Raw genomic sequence first — 19,944 nt, 5'->3', positions numbered from 1 at the left:
TTGAACTGCTTGCTTTATTTTCTTCCACGGTGTAATTAAAAAGGGAAATTGATATCTCTCATCAGAAATGATATCCACAAAGCTCTAAAATTTTCCATCAAGCAGTAATTAAGCAAATAATTCTACATTTTTGAAAATGATTACCTTTTTCTATATATTAATAAAACAGCACCTTTACATAATCCTATCTAAACTGAATAAACCTGTATTGTCGGTATAACAATGTTATTGGGTTTATTTAGTATTTAAAAGAGAAGGAAACGCTAAGTCACTTGTGGGTGCCAAAATGTTAGGCACCCCCAAGTGACTTTAATCGCTTACCTTGTACCCCGGGCTGGTGCCCCTGTTATGAGAAAACCGCACCAGCCCGGGGTACCTGTAGCGAGCGCTTCCTTCTTCCATGTTCACTCTGCCGGCAAAATCCCTGGGCCAAAGCATGCACAGTAGAGTGAAAAGACGACTTTTTTGTTAAAATTCGGCTTTCCACTCTACTGCACATGCGCAAGTGCAAACAAGGAAGAGGAAGCACTCGCTGCAAGTACCCCGGGCTGGTGCGGTTCTCTCCAAAGAGGGGCACCAGCCTGGGGTACAAGGTAAGCGATTAAAGTCACTTGGGGGTGCCTAACATTTTGGCACCCCCAAGTGACTTAGCCTTTCCTTCTCCTTTAAATGATTGTTAAGTAACCTTAAAGAGGAAAGGGGACCCCGATTACAGAAAAAGTCCTAGTCTAGAAAACCCCCAGTCCCAAGCATTTCATTATTTTAATCCTAGGGCAGGAAAAACTGGAAAGCATTGTGCTGTAATGTTCAAATCCAAGAAAACAGGAAAAACGATAAAAAATATACTGTAAATACAGAGTTTAACTGAATAAATTATTGGGCAGTAGAACTCCATTGCAGTCTCTATCACAAGAGCAGTGCTGGAAAAAAGGAGTTTGAGATATTGTTGGCATGGTTACCCTTTGGACGTAAAGAAATCAGAATAAAAAGTAATGTGACAAATGATTTCTTTTGTAATAAATAGCAAATAGATTTGGTACTATCACTTTTTTGTTTCCTGAATTGGCAGGGAAATTTATGTCAAAAAAAGGTGTGTGGGGTTGTGTACAGTTTTGCAGCTATTCAGCCACAATTTAATGAGGTCTGTGAAACATCATTTCTTACAAAGTTGAGGCATAAATGTTTTGTATACAGGTAATGAAGACCTTCTTGCATTTCAAGTTTTACTTTTAGTTTTACATTTAACTTTGGTTTTTGTTTTTTATTTATTATAGGGTCCAATGGGGCCTCCTGGACAAAAGGTATGGCACTCAACCAAATAAACTGCTGCAAAAGCAATTACTTCTTTTTCCAGCCAAGTTGCAAACACGGAAGGTGCATGGGAATGGCTACTGTAGACCACAACGAAGTCTTTAGTTTAGTCTGTTGAGTGTGCTTTTCCAGAATTCTGCTGTATAATGGGAGGCACAAGATTTCTAATTTCCTCCATTATGGGAAACTCAAGCGACTCATGGCAGACTGTTTTCCCTCTGTCTGCTGAACTTGAGGTTAAAAGGTTGCTGTAGTTTTCCGCTGAGACAATGTGCAACTCAGGCTTGATATTTTTTTTTCCAGCACGTATAATGTTTCCAAGTTTCAAACTGAAAGTGTAGTCTTGCATATGTACTGGAGATCGGTGCCATATGATGAAAGAAGAAAACAAACAAAAAATAAAATTGGCCATAGGTGTTACTGATAAATGATGTAAAAGGAACTGCTTGAAAGTGACGCGCACGTTTCCTGAAAAAAGAAACGAGAACCAGCTTCTTGTATGGGATCTTGACATTTTTAGAATGTGAATTTACTGAAGCAATTCAGTGTACTAAGTGCGTGATTTGAAACAGCAGAGTGTGCAAGTATTAGAGATATATTTGTACAAATATTTACAAGCCAGTAACATTTAATTGCTTTGTGGGAATGAATAACATACATCATTATTATGTAAGAGAAATAAACACCGACTTATTATTATCTGAGCACTATGCAAGATTTGAAACTTGCAATGTTCTGACTTGGCTTTTGGCCTGAGAGAAGTCTATTCCCCTGTAGCTGCAAATGTTATTTAAAAGGGAACTGCTGTGAGGACAGTTCAAATTATTTGGGGCGCCAAATATTAGGCACCCTCCAGTGATTACAATCACTTACTTGATACCCTGGGCTTGTGCTTCTGTCTGCTGAAAACTGCATGACCCAGGGTATTTATGTAGGAGTACCACAGAACAACCCTCTTCTGCTTCTTCATTCTCTATGCCACGTGCACATGTGCAAGAGAATGAAAAAATGAACTTAAAGCAGAAACCTGGCTTTTTCATTCTACCGCACATTTACTGGCCCAGGGCCAGAGAAGAATGAAGAAGCAGAAGATCAATTTGAGGTGCTCCTAGAGAAATATCCTGGTCCAGTGCAGTTTTCAGGAAACAGGAGCAGTGACTCAGGGTATCAGCTAAGCCAGTGCTGTCCAACTGGCGGCCCGCGGGCCCCCCTCTGTGTGGCCCCCCACCTGTCTGGCTGCTTTGATGGCTTACTCTTGTGTAAGCTTTAAATGGAATCAGTACTGTGATTAACTGCCCCCCTGCATGGTTCTCACCTCAGATTCAGGCTGTAATCAGGCTGTATTGTTTAAATATGTAATCCCTTGTGTTGTTCACTCCTTTTAATCTCTGCATTGTTCACCCCCTGCAGTGTTCACACCTCAGGCTGTAATCACCCCCATTGTTCCCCTGTTCACACCTCAGGAGCAGTAGAAACCCACAAATAATCCCTGCATACTACAAAAAGAACATATACTGAGGTGGTACTGCAATTAAAAAGTTTTTTAATATATAGTTATTGTGCAGACTGTAGGAGCAGTGCCAGCATTGTGTCACTGTAGGCTGCCTGTGTGTGCCATACAGTATGGCACACACAGGCAGAGTAGGGAAGGCTGAGTATGGCACACACAGGCAGAGTAGGGCAGGCAGAGTATGGCACACACAGGCCAAGTTTGGCACAAACCAGCCAAGAATGGCACACACAGTGAAAGTATGGCACACGCAGGCAGGGTAGGGAAGGCAGAGTATGGCACACACAGGCAGGGTAGGGAAGGCAGAGTATGGCACACACAGGCAGGGTAGGGAAGGGAAGGCAGAGTATGGCACACACAGGCAGGGTAGGGCAGGCAGAGTATGGCACACACAGGCCAAGTATGGCACAAACCAGCCAAGAATGGCACACACAGTGAAAGTATGGCACGCAGGCAGGGTAGGGCAGGCAGAGTATGGCACACACAGGCAGGGTAGGGAAGGCAGAGTATGGCACACACAAAGGCAGGGTAGGGTAGGCAGAGTATGGCACACAGGCAGGGTAGGGCAGGCAGAGTATGGCAGGTTTTTGCTGTACTACAACCATTAATATGGGTATGGTCATGTGATAACATGGGTGTGGTTTCAAGTGGGTGCGGTTTCAAAAAGGGGAGTGGTCAAAACTGGCTTCCATTATCGGCCCTCCACCACGTAGGTCGGAAAAATTCCGGCCCTCGGTACAACAGAAGTTGGACAGCACTGAGCTAAGCTATTGTTATCACTGAGGGGGTGCCTAACTTTTGGAACCCCCAGTAAATTTAATTCTCCTTGTGCCTGACACCATCGATTTGCAGTGTACTATTGACAAACAACAAGACTGAGTTGCTTGTAGTAGGGAAAAATATATGTTTTTTAAAGCATTATTAAGCATTAACTGACGTTTGGGTGCATGTTTGTAGAAATAACATTTTCACTAAATAAAGAGTAAGCTGGAGCAGCATTTTACTCCTGCGTGTTAGTATCAGTACCCTTGTAGTTTCTAATTTGCTAAAGAATCTTGATCTAATGTATCCACTAGTACAGCCACTTTTAGGCTAGAATTCCTCTATTTCACAGCTCTCATGGAAAAAAAGAAAAACTTTTACACTTTAAGATGAAGAAGACTTTCAGCACTTCCTTTAACATTAGCATTGGTACCAATGTGTATCAGTGAGTTTAGTTCTTGCTCAGCACCCCCAGTAATGCACTTGTTCCAACATGCCAAACCCTAGCACCAGGCAAATATCACACTGTATGTTGGATCCAACAAACAGATTGCCCTGTCTACCTTCTCCCCTCCTGTATTGACTAGCCTGCATGATGCTCAGAGAGTCAGCTTGCTTCATACATGCCATTTTAAAGCTGCCATCCCTGGCATCTTCACCAAAAGTGGCAAACCTGTAATGAACAAGCTGTGGGCCACTTACCCTGCAATTCTGCCCCCTACTTCCACATGTAACTGTAAAAAATTTTCTCCCTTGTTTATCTCATTATGCCCCACCTTCAACCCTGCAATACAATTTAATAATACTTATTTTCATATGCAAAACATATTTTTCTTGCAATGCTCATTTTATAGCCGCATACTCACTGTACAAACTATAAATGATAGCTCTGCTAAAGTTTCAAACCAAAATACACAAAGCCTTATTCTAACAAAATCAAAGAGAAAAAAACTCTCATTATTTAAAGGTGAGTAAGATAAGAAAAGTCAGTTAATTACCTACATTTAAGAAGTAATACATTAACTTGCAACCCACCACGTATGGATTTGGTTAGTCCTTTGCACCAGCGTAAGGGCTCTGGCACACGAGGAGATTTGTTGCCGGCGATTTTAAAAAGAGCGATTTGGCGACAAGACGAGCGACAAGACGCCAATGCTAAACCAATGGAAATCACCAGCGTCAAAACATACGAGGCTACTTCAAGTCGCCTGCAGTTTCAAATCGCACACAGACCCTTTTCTGAGCGACTTGAGTAAACATGAGGGAGGGTTAACTGTTGAGTGTACCATGGGTAGCAGATCGCCTGGAGCTCAACTCGCATGAAATCTCTTTGTGTGTATTGTCGTGGCGACTTGTCGCCAAAGCGCCTGGGGGAAAAAACGCAGGCGACAAATCCCCTCATGTGCCAGAGCCCTAAAGGTATGGCACCACTATATGTTGACATGAAACACTTCTCGTCTTGAAACACTCACTTTTTTATTTTTAGACCTTAATATATATATTGTGAACATTTGACTGTTTCAAAGTTTGTAGATTTACTTTAGTATCTGTTTGTTTTGTACATGTTTAGGGGTCCATTGGTGCACCTGGAATTCCTGGAGTAGATGGTCAAAAGGTAAGTAGATTGATAAATATTTGATAGACTGGATAAACATTAAATCCATGCCTGATCCTAGGTTCCATTGTACATTATTGTGGTTAGTAAATGGCTGCCAACTCAGTTGCATTTATGGTCTGTTCAGGGGGCACTGTTTAAAAAAGGCTGGGTTTTGTTGTCATTTAACAGCTCTTTTATCAAAGGGGCAAAGTGCAAAAACAGGAGCAAAGCATATTTTTGGGGGCTGTAATGCTTCTTGCCTTCAGGATCCAGTCTTTTGCATCTCCATGTAGAATGCATTGGTACGGCTAGGCAAATGTTCTTAGTGTATAGCAGAGTTTTTATTTATTTTAATTAGTACCCACAAAAGTGCACAAATATGTGTAAAATGCAGAGAACTATTTAATTTTTCCTTTCAATTTATTTTATGCAGATTTTGTAAACCTGCAATGAACTTTAGTGCCAGTGGCAGCATATGTAATAAAACGTCATATTGAAAATGTCATAATTTGTCATTACAAAAAAAAATCAGCACAACCTTTTTAAAAATCAGCTGTGTGCAAAAAATGTATATCATTATTAATATTATATTGTGAAATGCACATTTTGCTCTTTTTTATGGAGTTTTTTTCATTTATGACTTGTATTACATTCCCCAAATAGACTGTACTTGCATATGTTATTTATTACATTTATATTTGTGGTCCTTCAAATATTTCTAAGCTCAAACATTTACAAAAGCTAGAATCTACTTAAGTCTGCGTTTGGATGCTAAATTCACTTTGAAACACTAAACCATCACAAACTGTGGCTACTGTTTAACCTCAGAGGAATAAACACATACCGAAAGCAAGGTCCACAGGAACCATTAGGTTTCCCTTGAATGGTGTTGTAGATGCAAATCATATGGCTGCACTACTGCTAAAGATAATCTAGAGAATGTCTACTTAAGTCTGCAAGATCATTGTCACATGTGTAGGTAAGAAAATAAGAATTTCAGTTCAGATTCACAGATATTATATTGCTCTCATGATAAAAGCTTTATGAACACTGCTATTGCAAGTATGCCCAAGAAGTTGAAAGGCTTTTATTCTTTATTTTCCAGAGAGACAGCTATAAGAACCTAGCTGATTTATTTTATATGGTAGCTTTTCTGTCACCTGTCTTATTTATAGACAATAGGCAATTCTATGTATCTTTAAAGAAAGTCTATAGTGAAAGCTTTGGATCCAAGCAGATAGTTTGAACAATTGTCTGACAACGCAATCAACTATGGTCTTATATTTAGCTACCATTTTAACTGAACAGACTTTGGACTTCCAAGGCAAAACAGTAGCAGCTGTGAAATTGCTGGCTGCAATATCCAGCAAATATCATCTGGCACTAAGTGCAGATTGTAGCGCAGAGGGGGTCACAGCCACATCTTTCCTTACCACCTGCCTTAGGGCAGGCTGTAAGAACCAACCTCCGATGTGGGTTGGGCCTTATACTGCTCCATACCTTGCATGGCTGTTCTTGCACTTGTGCCACCCAGGGTCAAGAATGACGCCTTTCAATCTACAGTGGAGTAGGTGCTATAATTAGTTATCTGTAGTGTTGTTGTAATGAATAAACACGCCTCAAACTGAACTTTTAGGGCCGTGGCAGATGGGGAGATAAGTTGCCGTGCGACAAATCTCCCTTGTCATGGGCGACTAATGTCCCCGAAATGCCATCCCACTGGCTAGAATGTAAATCGCCGGTGGGATGGCATACGCAGCGCTGAAATCGTTGAAGTTTCCTCTCAAGGCAACTTTGGCAATTTTGGAAAATCGCCGTGCCGTGTATGCCATCCCACCAGCGGTTTACATCCTTGCCGGTGGGATGGCATTTCGGGGAGACTAATCACCCGCGATATGGGAGATTTGTCACGGTCCTTAGGGCAGTGGTACACAGGGAAATTAGTCGCCCCGCGACAAATCTTTGTTGTTGCAGGCGGCTAATCTCTCCGCAATGCCATCCCACTGGCTAGAATGTAAATCACCGGTGGGATGGTATATGTGTCACTGCAATGTCCTGCAGGCGCCCAAAGTTGTCTTCAGAGGAAGAGGGGTTTTTGGCACACACTGAGCTACCAGTAACAGCTACTTTTTCACGGGCTACTAAACGCCAGAAAATACCCTGCCATAGACAATACTGAGAATTGCCTCTGCTAAAACACATAGAGACAGTTATCAGTAAATGATCAGCATTGTCTATTTTAGTAGCCACAAGAAGTAGCTGCTACTAGTAGCTCCGTGTGTCTTCACCCTTACAGACGGACCATAGAAGATAAACATTCAGTACTCCACTGAGCAGATTAAAATCATCATAGGAGCAGAAAATGTGAGGTTAGGTGATACCTTTTATTGGCTAACTGTTAGATCATTGAAAAAGGTTCATGGGCAATAAATTAGGAAGTTAGAGATAGATAGAGATGACCATTTTTTAGCTCTCCAGCTTTCATTTGTGTTTTGCCTGACTAAGGGGCCTGGGTGCTCCAAAAGCTTGCAATTTTTACTTACTTAGGCAATAAAAGGTATCACCTAACCTTACATTGTCTGCATTTTTTACTTGGCCTATTCATCCCTCAAAGGGCAAAGAAATATATAAATAGAAAGTAATTTGAATAATTAACACATCATTCATTGGATCATTGATGCTGTTCAGAATGACAATTCTGCATTCATAAAACAAGAGTACTCTTTATCATCACCATTCTGGGGAAAGATCTCTTAGTCAGGTAGTATAAAAGGTAGTTTTATCAGTATCCTAGAACTCAACAAGTTGGTAAGAGTTTGTGGTTGTATGAAAAATCATGTCATGGATATTTGCTGGCACTTTTCACAGACTATTTGGTAAAACTCAAGCAGCCCTTCAGATGAATATTAGTTAATTCTGTTGCATTTGACAAAATATTTTCAGTATTTATAGCAAAAGGACTGTAGGCAAGTAAGACGATAAAAGTAGAAACTCTCTAATGTTGTGCTAGCTGCATTGGGTCAAAACTCTTCCTGCTGTCATTAGGGAGTTTTGATTGATACCATGTGACCTGTATACTGAGGTCCTCAATAAATGGGTAGGTGAAACACATTAAAGCAGTATTTCCTGCAACCCCCTAAATACCACACAACGTACAAAAAGGTTAAAGTATTATGTTTCCACAAGTAATGCAAGCAATAAAAGGTAGGAAAGAATCCATTAGTAGGAAATGTTGAGATGCATTTGTCAGACAGTTAGGAAATGCCTTCTTAAACTCGTTCTGTTTAACCTGGCTATAAGACAAAAAAAGCATGGACTACATAATGCACACAGATGAATTTCGCATTAGAGCACAACAGAAATGTGTATATAAATATATTAAAACATATTTGTAGTAAATTAATACCAAAACTTACATTTGTGTTCTCTTTTATTTATTGTGTTTTATTGAAATGTCATTGCTGCCCCAGCACTGGGCCTTAGGTCTGTGGGAATTCTTCACAAGGTTTGCTTTCAAGCTAGTCAGTCTATATACTTTTTGAAGCTCACTGACCACATTGAAATTGCCTCCACTCACACGTATCCTTCATCGTAATAGTATTTTAGAGACAAAAGGAATAACTAAGACTGACAAATGAACCTTGCTGTTTCCACTCACTATGTGTAAACCTCTGCTTTGTGACTCTGATATGGCGAGAGGAAAAGATTCATCTCTCATTTCAAACCAGCAATAGACAATGTGGAGAAGGAGTTGGAATCTATCTCAGTGCCTGCTTTTGGCATTTCACTCCTGAAGCAGAATAAGTGAGAGCAGGGTCAGATTTACTCTTGCTGACTGCATATCCATCACTAAGCTTCAAAAGGGCTTTCTGGCCTGAATGCATCATAAAGAATAAGCATAGAACCAAACCGTACTGCTGGGACACCACTCAGTTATTTTATAAAAACTTCAAGGGCTCATATAAATGCAAGGATAAAAATGCCTGCAAAACTGTGTTCAACCAAGTACTGTTCAAATAGGTTTAGCTCCCTCCTTGGGATAAATGCAAGCCAGATTTAGAGACAAGAGCTGAGTATATTTTTGTTTGTTGCATGTAGGTTTGTAATAATAACACACACACACACATATATATATATTTGTATGCCTATGAAATTTAAAGAACAATGTCAACACTTGCTTAATTGATAATTTAAAACACATGTTCATCAGTTTTTAGTCCAGATAAGAGGAAACAGTATTAATTCAGAGCATATTTCTTCCAAAATGATTCTCACCTATGGAATTAATACTTTTTCCATTTTGTTATGGTTTACACAGTGGATATGCACATTAAAACTATTCTTAGGCAATTTTAGAAAAAAATATTTTCGTGGTTGGAAAAATATGGAACGCATTGTGGTCATTTTTTCAATAACAGGTTGTTACTTATTAACTCTGCTGTAAGATAACGAATGCATAAAACAGCAGTCTGTGGTGATATGGGAACTACATGTTGATGGATGATTGTATGAAAAGTCTTTTTTTATGAAAGGTTTAGCAATGCAAGAACAAGTGATGTTTAACTAAATTACAAATTTAGCATAACATGTCTTTTTCAACCTCAATCCTCTTCAATGACAGAACTTAAAATTTGCCGTTTTCTGACTAGCGTAGTCCATGTTATGAACTATACACCTCCCTAATTCTGTGCAGGTGGGTTATGTCTAGGAAATGTGATGTCTGGAACAGGCTCCCTAGTGTCCCAAATTAAAACAGAAAGCACTCTTTATATATATATATATATATACACGTTAATACATATTTAAGTTAGAAAAGCTCATTAACCTCTACTAATTAATTTCAGCTATTAACCTTACAATTGTTACTGTTCATGTGGTGCAGTGCTGAGTAGCAAGATGCCATAACTTATTTTGCTTGTATATAACAAGAAACTTGTTGTACTGCCTATATTAGTCTGAAATTCATAGACACAATAAATATATAATTAAATATTCAATCCCATGGTTTATCATTTGAAAACTTACGGGTCAGATTTAGTTTGAGGATAGAAAATATATTTCTTCTCATTCAGTTCCAGTGTTTTTCCCATATACTTCAATTGAGTTTTCAAGTGAAAAAAATGAATATAAGGTTTTCTCATTGAATTGCATCTGGGTCTATGGGAAAATCTGGAATTGAATTGAAAGATAAGCTTTTCTCATCAACAAAGCAGTAATATTTGGGTTTGGGTTGGAAACATTAGTACTGATCAGCCTGGTTTTTTAAGCTCCATTTTTAAGTATGTTTTAGGTAAAACATCAGTAAAACACACAACACACAATTCATAGAATATAATTTTTTTTATTTATAAATATACATGCTGCAGTGTTTTCTTTTGGATTGTTATTTCAGGGCGAGCAAGGAGAAGTTGGGACACCTGGCATTGATGGAGTATCTGGAATGAAGGTAAGATTCCACCATATAAAGAAACATGGGTTAAAGTATTCATATTAAAAAGAATTATTATTAGGTTGGTCCTATGCTTACATTTGCAGAGCTGCAAGTGTTAATAGAACGCTTCATTTCACCAATAGGTTGCCATTAGCTAGCACAAACAATGAAAACTGACATTATTGTAGACTGTACAATGCGGACAATCTATTTTCTATGCATTCTATATATTTACGTACATGTATTATTTTGCATTTAATACTTTTGAAAACTCAAAAAACTATTAAGTAACATATCCACCAATGGAAAAAATATATATCTTATATCTTGCACAAGGGCACAGTGCATTCAATTGTTGCTAAAAAAAAAAAAGAAAATCTGCCAAGCAGGTCCTTATCATTCCTATACTGTCCCCCCCCCCCCACACACACACCAGAAGTGCACGCTAATAGAGCCCATACTCCTGTTGGGGGAAACAATAGTTTTTCTTGAAAAAAAAATTAAAAATATCCCCCTCCCCTGCCAGAGCTAGGCCACCCACACTGGGGGGGGCTTTAAATACATTATGCACAAATACAATTTACAGTGTGATAACTTACTAATGAATAGTGTGACATTGGTACATGTGAATTTGCATTATTTATACAGGTTTTTCTTCTATTTATAACTTCTATTACATTCCCCCATAAGGTTCCTACCATACGTATACACACATATTTTCCTCCTGTATTTAGTCAACATTATGTAGACTGTAGCTGGTGAACTATTTTTTAACCACACACACAGCCAGCTCTTCTCCAGCACGATACAGTAGCTCGTATTTGTCATTGTTACTATAAAGTATGCCTTTTTCTGATGATAATCTCTTTTGACTAGGGTGATCCAGGTGAACAAGGAGATAAGGTATGAGATTATGTTATTTTACTTTTATTAGATACAGTAAAATTGCATTTGCAGCAATTTTTTAAATAAATTCATATCATTCTGTTAAAGAAGCAATGGTCAGAATTTTAGCAATATTGCAAAATGTTTACTCTGTGCTATGGGACTATGTATATTTGGATACTTTGGTACTATGTATATTTGACTGCACCACAAGATCAGTGCACCTAAGCCAATTTTGTTGTGATCCACAAAGTGTTTTAAAACTCAACAAAACTCCCCAAACCGAATAATTGTTGGCTAATTACATAGTAACATTTGTATGTGATTGGAATGGAAAATGGCGGAAAGTCACACTTTTGCTTCACTTAACACCTGGCATCAAACTGATTCTATGTCATTTACTGAGATACAGGCTTTTAGTGACATTTCATAGACATTTTAGGCCATTGTGTATTTCGTTTTTTTTCTGGAAATTAAACCCAGAATAAGAACAGAACTTAAATTTGCAACCCATGATTTAGTTTGCAAATAATTGTCTATATCATATTCAGCAGTGATGTCTGCAAAGTAAATATTTATCAAAGTGCTTGAAATGCCACACTATTGTCTTCCAAACTAAACAGCATAGCATCATAGGTTAAAAAGCCCAATATAGCTAAATTTCAAAATGAAAATGAGAATACATGTTAAATTCTTTACAGAGCTGTCATTCTTTCTCTACGTAATATTTATTAACCATGACCACAGATGATTAACATTCAGATACTTGTAATGACCCATTGATTTTCCTACTGTATCTAATGACTTTGCAGAAGTGTTTTATATCTCACTTCCAACAATGGACAGCTATAGCGAGTAGGTTTCCTGTGCTTTAAATGCACAAGAGGACTGATCCAAAAGCTTTACTCCCCAATATTTCTTCTTTTCTTCTTTTGGATTTACAGGTACAGTATATAACGCCATGATTATATAGCCATCTACAGCACTTGTTCATCATTCACATCAGTCAATTCCCCAATGAAATTAAAGGTCCCAATCTCATTTACAGAATAAACTAGGGTCAGTTTTAGGGATGCAATGAATCTGGGATTTGGGTGAACCCCGAATCCTTCATGAAGAACCACGCTTGTAGCGTGCAGTGAAACATTTTCAACTTCCGTGTTTATGGGACAAAATCTCACATGATTTTTAGGATTCAGATTTGGTTCGGCCAGGACCATGGATTTGGATGAATTTGAATCCTGCTGAAAAAGGCCAAATCCCAAACCGAATCCTGGATTCGGTGCATCCCTAGTCAGTTTAATTGGGAGCCAGTTAATCTGCCTGTATGTTTTTGGAGTGTGGGAGGAAACCAGATTACCTGGAGGAAACCCACCCAGACAAGTGCAGAACATACAAATAGACAGTACCTAGAATAGAATAGAGTTCTAATGCTGCAAGGGAGAAAAGCTAACCACTGAGTCAGTATAAAAAGATTGACTACAGAGCCCTTGTTTGCCTTCCTTATGTAGCAGAAGCATGAAATATAATGCTTTGACCATTCTTGGGATCTTAAATACAGTATGACACAGATATTATTGTTATACTTTAGGTTAGGAAGATCAAATTATTGTACTAGACATAATGTGGAAATGCATTTCTTATAATCCCAGTTCAAAGCTATCCATTGCAGTTGCGTTATCTGTGATGCCTACCCTTGCTATGTGTATATTGTAAGTACAGGTATAAATGTGATTTCTAATGTTAATGATTTTCATATTGATAATGATCTGTTCAAAAAATATAATTTCACTCATTCCATTCCATTGAGATCATTTGGTGGTTCGACATAAAGGAAGCAAAGGGTTACTGCTGTGACCTTTATATGAGCTACAATACACAACTGCAGCCTTGGAACAATCTCCCTATTATTAATACAGTGAATAGTGCATATTTCATAGATGGTCTGTAATTCTTGTTAGATAGGGTTTGTATATATTTTATAACATTTATTTGCAGAAATCAGTTAATTGCAAGGAGAATTAGATAGCCAGCACTCCTAATAAGGCTCTTGGGAAGCTGTGGTGAACAAGGACAAAACTTGTGGTGAACAAGTGGCAAAACAGCAAAAGGAACTAGCAGTGGTCGGAACTTGTTGGGCTAATGCCACACCAGCCTTTATATATATATAAATATCATCTTATAATACTAAAAAATTTTTCTTTTATTTTCTCAGGGTGATCCAGGGGAAGGCGGCCCTAAAGGAGATATAGGAGCTAAGGTAAAGCACAATAAAACAATCACACTCATTCCATAACAATGTACTGTACAATGTAATGAAAAAGCATTTCTCTAAAGGCTTTAATATCAGCTAGACCTCTTACCCATAGCAGTGTATCCGTTTGGGAACTCAATCCTATTTTCCCATTGCACATTTTATATACTCATTAAATTGAGATAAATATTATCTTTATATATCAATAAAATGGCTTTCCTAAATTGAACTTATCACTGCAACAGCTTGAATAGCACTTCTGTTCTCACTCCCTCTTATTTAGTTTTTGGTGGCAGGGGATGTTTAATCATAAAGAGTTAGGCACATATAGTTTTCAATTATGTCTCATCTGTATTTTAACAAAGTTAAAAGGGAAACTGGTCCTTAGACATATACTAAATCTTAATAAATGTTGATAGCTGATAAATCTCTGCATTAAAAAAAGACATACAGCACATTTAGGTTAAGTTTGCCTTAAGGTGGCCATACACGGGCCGACTATAGCTGCCGATATCGGTCCCTTGGACCGATTCGGCAGCTAATCGGCCCGTGTATGGGGAGAGCAGATCGGCCTGGCCGACCGATATCTGGCCTGAAATTGGCCAGATCTCGATCGGCCAGGTTAGAAAATCTGGTCGGATCGGGGACCGCATCGGCTCGTTGATGCGGTCCCCGATCCGACTGCCCCATTGCCGCCCACATAATCCGATCGTCTGGCCCCAGGGCCAAACGATCGGATTATTATTTTTTTTACCTAAATGGTCCCCGATATCGCCCACCCGTAGGTGGGGATATCGGGGGAAGATCCGCTCGCTTGGCGACATCGCCAAGCGAGCGGATCTGCTGGTGTATGGCCAGCTTTAGGTTTATCATTTAGCTTTTATCTCTAAATTAACCTTCAACCTTCTAGGCATATGGGTTCTTGAGTGTTTGTGTGTTTGTGTGTGTCCATTGACGTACTCCAAGCACACTGGGCCCCCTGGCAAAAAAAGGGACTGGTGCGTACCCTCATGCCCCCATCCCTGCCTGGTTCCTAATAGCTGCTGGCATCCAAAGTAATGAGTGGGCAGCAAAGTTTGAAATGTAGTTAAGGGGAAATTAAAATACAGCAGACCCCATAATTTGGGCCCCCTTGTTCCATGTGGCCCTGCGACACCACGGTGTGTGTGTCCTTGGGTTAGTGTGCCTGTGCTATCAGCCTGGTACCCCACTTTATTTTTGTGAAAAGTACTGTTCATACATTTGCAAAAGAATAAAGGTCCTTTGGACCCAGGTAAGTTACTTATGTGAAACCCTATACAGATACTTCAGATTTTGTCATTTGGAGAGAACATCATGCAGTACTACTAGGTTCTAGTGTTGAAAGAAAAAAAATTACGCACGTCAGAAAAAATTGTTGCACAAGTCAAAAAACTGACGCATGCAACAATTTATTTTCGCCATTTCACAAATCGTTTGAAATTTTCTGTGAAGCAAAATGGGGCAGATTCGCTCATCACTACTAGGTTCTACAAAGCTCAAATTATAATATGGAAAATGGCAGACATCACAGATGTCATATCTGCCTAATCATGCTCCACCACAGGCCCCCGAAAACCTGGGCATAAATGAAATATTTGGGTGAGTATATCTAAGCACAACGCATATAAATCTGGATGAATTCTCCTTTTAAAGATGCCCTTCAGGCTACACATGTTTTTGGCATCAAAAAAAGATATGAAGAAAGATGTAATTATTACCGTAATTACAAGATCTTATTTAGCATTCCTCTTGTAACTGACTATGGGGCATATTTAAAAAAATAAACAAAGAGAAAATTTGTCACACATCGCCAGGCTTCACTGTGAAAAACCGGTGTAAAATTGGCATAATTTTTTTACACGTTTTTTCTTCTGTCGGAACTCGCGTAAAATCTGGCGTTTGGACAGCGTTCTTCTCTGTCTATTTTACACAGCTTTTAATGCAGTTTTTTTGGAAAATTTGTTTCACACAGCATAATAAATATGCCCCCTAGCTTTCTAGAGGAACTAGAGGATTAAAAAGACCATACTGCAAATGTCTCAGTTCATTTGAATGCAGTCTCCAAAATATTACATCAAATTCCTTAGTAAGCTGACCTGGGACTTTGCTCATATTCTGCAAAGATAGCAGATTTATTTAGGCTATTAAAACTAGTACTGCAACAGAGTAAAGCAATAATCACTTTCGTTAATTATGCAACTGAAGAGTTTAAAGGAAAACAATGGATTTGGGCAATGATATGAGTCAGTATGTGGTCTAATGTAACTTTGCATGGGCAATTAGGAAAACACATCCTGAGAGCATACTTTAGTTTTCAGTAATATGTATACAGCTTTACAGGACCAGTAACACCAAAATTAAAATGATCAGCTCTGCTGTGTTCAGCCATCTTTTATCTGCTGTCTAAACAAAACCCCACCTGATCTATTGTGTGCAGTGTAATTACCCAGCAGAACCTGAGCATTGGCACATTGGCATACACAACATGTGGCAAACACAGAGACCAGCACTTTTTGATTATATAATCAACTGCAGTAAAGGCATGCAGAATGTGAGTTTAATAGGTTTCTAGTTTTTTATGGGTGTGGGGGCAAGCCTAATTTTTAACTATAAGTGGACATTTTTAAAATGTGAGGCTCTTGTATTTTCAAACGTGTAAAGGGGCTGATTTACAAACAATGGTGTTGCATTAACAAGTCTACTACAAGTTAAGGTGGCGATTTTCGGTCTTTTGTGCGACCATCAGTCGCACGAGAGGTCGTTTCCACAGACGTTCGGGGCTGAATTGTCAGATATGGGGGTAGAAACAATAGGAATTCTACCTCCTTCTGCTGATTCAGCCCTGAAGGTAGATTTTGCTCAGGCGCCTTCAATGGCGCCCGATCAAAATCTTTTAACCCGCCCAATCGGTGAGTCGACTGATATCCACAGCCTTCTGCGATATCAGTCATCTCGCCAATGAGGTTTCGTACAAAATCATTGGTGCGTGTATGGCCAGCTTAAGAAAGTGAAGGCAAAGTGCTGACTGGTTGCTATTGGCAACTGCACTTAAGAGTTTAGCAACTATGCTCACAAATGAGTCCAAAAATTCACTTTTTGCAGAGCGGTTACAGTAGTTTAGACACACACACACACACACACTGTTTGCCTGTATAGAAAACACCATGAACTGCAAGTATATGTGTTTTCATTGATGTCTTGCAGAAAGCATTTTAGTAAGGGGTTATCTGGTTATCAGACACTAATAAGAAAATAAATGTTCAGATCAGATTTCTGATCAACTTAGATATGCTGAAAGGCACAGTCTTCAGGATTATAAATGATCTATTAACCTGACTAAAAATTCAATATATTTAGTAAGGTATAATTAAATCCAGTTTAATGAAGAATTTGGTCACCAAGGCCTTAAGGTGTGTTTTTGCTATATGCACATTACAAACAGTATAGCTCAGAGCTGTAGTAACTTGGCGTCTTTTAGCTAGTTGGTGATTGATATGAACCTCTAAAGGTATTTTGTTTCCTTTTGCTGGAATTATCCTCTAGGTAAAGACATTTAAGAAGTGCAAGTAATTAAAAGCAGATATCAGAATCTTATAATTGCTTCTCAATCTCTCTGTCCTGACAGTCGGAAATCTGACTGTGCAGAGTAGGAATTTGTATAAAAGCTTTCAGTTAAAGGACCTGCTAATATAATATTATATTATTATTGTACTAATATAGTATAATAATCTGTTTCAAATATTCTGAACATCAGTGCATGTAATATTAAGACATTTTATGATTAAAAGCCTTGGAGCTTCTTTAGAAATGGAGCACTTGAATTGAACACTGTCTATAAACTTTGATGTTTACTGCATCAGTACTATTGCTAGTGCTACTAGTTTACCTGGCTTTGAGCTTTTCACCTGCAAACATAAGCAACACTTTCACAGTTTCATTAGAAGCTAAGGCATCAGTCTTTAACCTTCTGCCCTCAAATCAACTCCCAATACATATAAATAAATTCACACATAGCAGCATATACACCCTTTCCCTTTTTATGTTGTGCAAGCCCTGACAAATCACTGGGGACTACATGGAACATTATTATCTTTGTCACTGTGGTTCATCTAACAACCTAAATGTCCCTCATAATGTCCTCTTGTTGAGGATATAAAGTCTTTAAGACGTGGGACCTTGGTGTTTCAGATACTTATAAAATGTCAAATAATTAGTCATCATTTGCTTATATGAAGGAAATATGTATAGTCAGTGATGTAAAAAACAATACTGAAAAAACATAAGCCAACTAGAATAGGTGCCAGATTTTAAATGTGTGCGACCCTAGGCCAGCTTGTGAATTCATACCAGCGCTCTCCACCCTTAACTTGCAAGAACCCACCTGAAACTGTGCCCACCCCTTCTAATGCGTGTCGGCTTCTAACTAGCTGCACCGGGGACAGCTGTGGCAGTGAGGCAAGTGGGCAGCATGACACCCCTAAAACTTTGCCGCCCTAGACCTGGGCCTTTGTGGCTTTGCCACAAATCTGAGCCTGACTAGAAAGCATGATCTTCTGGATATTCATACAAAATAATAAGTCTACTTAGGTCTACAGGCCACTTCTACACAGGCTGGTTCTGTATAACAGGCAGGATTGTGCATCATTCCATCCAAATCCAACTTTATTAAACCACCACTGCACCACATGCCATTTCTATCAGAATGGCTTTTTCCTTTCCTCTTTATTAATGGAACTCCACATTCCCTGTAACCACTAAGTTTTCTGGTATGAAGTGTTCCTTTCTACCCTGGCTAAAATTCCAAATTAACCTGAACTAAGCAAGAAACAAACTCACCCCTCATTTGATCTCATGAAACCTAAGGGATCCCAAGAGTTACTGGCAGATAATATACTGGGTTAAATGCAACTGTGAAAAGAATAAACATGGCTAATTAGGTGTGTTTTTGTTTCACCTATTTAGCACTATTTAATAAATATGTCCTCATACTGGAAAGTCAATATTTGTCTAGAAATGATATTAAATTCTCTTTATTTTCCCAGGGGGATCCAGGATCTTCTGCTGCGGGAATAAAGGTAAGATGTCTGTTTATTACAAAGTTTAAGTATTCTATTTAAGCATCCATTTTTTAAGAGTGGGATAACCGTGCAAACTGTCTGCTGATTCATTGTTTTCTAATATTTCCTTTTCTGATATAGGGAGAGCCTGGAGAGCCTGGACGTTTTGGGCAGAAGGTAACAATGACATCAAGAATCAAAGCAGTTTTACACCCCCCAAATACTCAATGAAATATTGGATAATATTATTATATTTGTATGATAGAATTGTTATCCTATATTCTACTAGAATAATATTGGTTGAAATGTTTTTTTTCTATTTTGTGTCTGGTTGCATTCTAAACCACTAATCAACGTTTGCTATCTGCACTCGTACTTGAATGGTACCTTGCATGGGTTAACTTCAAATGCATCTCTTTTACTAATATTTCTGAATGCAAGCTACTTTCCCAGCACAAACCTGCTGCACACAAGAGAATCTAAAAAGAAAATATCTTCAGCTTTTTGTTTAGAAACGTTCAATAGCTGGCTAAGGAGTCTGAGAGTAATGTACAGGGAAGGTTTTTAGATTCTAATCAAAAAAAGACAAAATGGAATTCTGGTTTTCATTGATCAATTAGTTTAATTGTAGATTCAGAATCAAAAAACTTTGCTTACTGGATATTACATATTGTAGATTATAAGAATATTTTTTTATCAACACTTTTGTTGCTTTAGGTTAAATAGATTTGAACCCTCGCATTATTTTTACATGACTGCAATCAGCTTCCTAAACTGACATTAATACATTCCAAAATTAAAAAATTCCAAAATCTATACAATATTAAAAGTAAAGCATAGTGTGGGCTGAGAAACTTTCATCACAAGTCACAAGTCATATGTTAAAGACTTCCTTTGCTTATAGTCAACTAAAATTGACAGGGCTATGTTCCTTATGCTCCCATAGATACTGTTGTTGGACTATACAGGTAGACTCTAGATCAGGGGTCCCCAACCTTTTATACCCGTGAGCCACATTCAAATGTAAAAATACTTGGGGAGCAACACAAGTACAAAACATGTTCCTGGGGGTGCCAAATAGGGACTGGTATTGGCTATTTGGTAGCCCCTAAATGG

General features: G+C 38.5%; 1 protein-coding gene across 13 annotated transcripts in view; it reads left to right on the top strand.

Moving 5' to 3' along the window:
* The window catches only part of col25a1.2 (collagen, type XXV, alpha 1, gene 2), a 246,576-nt gene that overhangs the window by 165,381 nt on the left and 61,251 nt on the right, over nucleotides 1–19,944 (top strand). For all 13 annotated transcript variants that reach the window (XM_031896008.1, XM_031896009.1, XM_031896001.1 and 10 more), the window contains 7 exon segments: nucleotides 1,275–1,301; nucleotides 5,154–5,198; nucleotides 10,573–10,626; nucleotides 11,488–11,514; nucleotides 13,712–13,756; nucleotides 18,814–18,846; nucleotides 18,970–19,005. In XM_031896008.1, the coding sequence (XP_031751868.1) occupies nucleotides 1,275–1,301; nucleotides 5,154–5,198; nucleotides 10,573–10,626; nucleotides 11,488–11,514; nucleotides 13,712–13,756; nucleotides 18,814–18,846; nucleotides 18,970–19,005 (267 nt within the window).

Source organism: Xenopus tropicalis, chromosome 1 (assembly GCF_000004195.4).
Source record: "Xenopus tropicalis strain Nigerian chromosome 1, UCB_Xtro_10.0, whole genome shotgun sequence".
Lineage (NCBI taxonomy): Eukaryota > Metazoa > Chordata > Amphibia > Anura > Pipidae > Xenopus > Xenopus tropicalis.
This window is presented reverse-complemented; position numbering and strand designations above follow the sequence as displayed.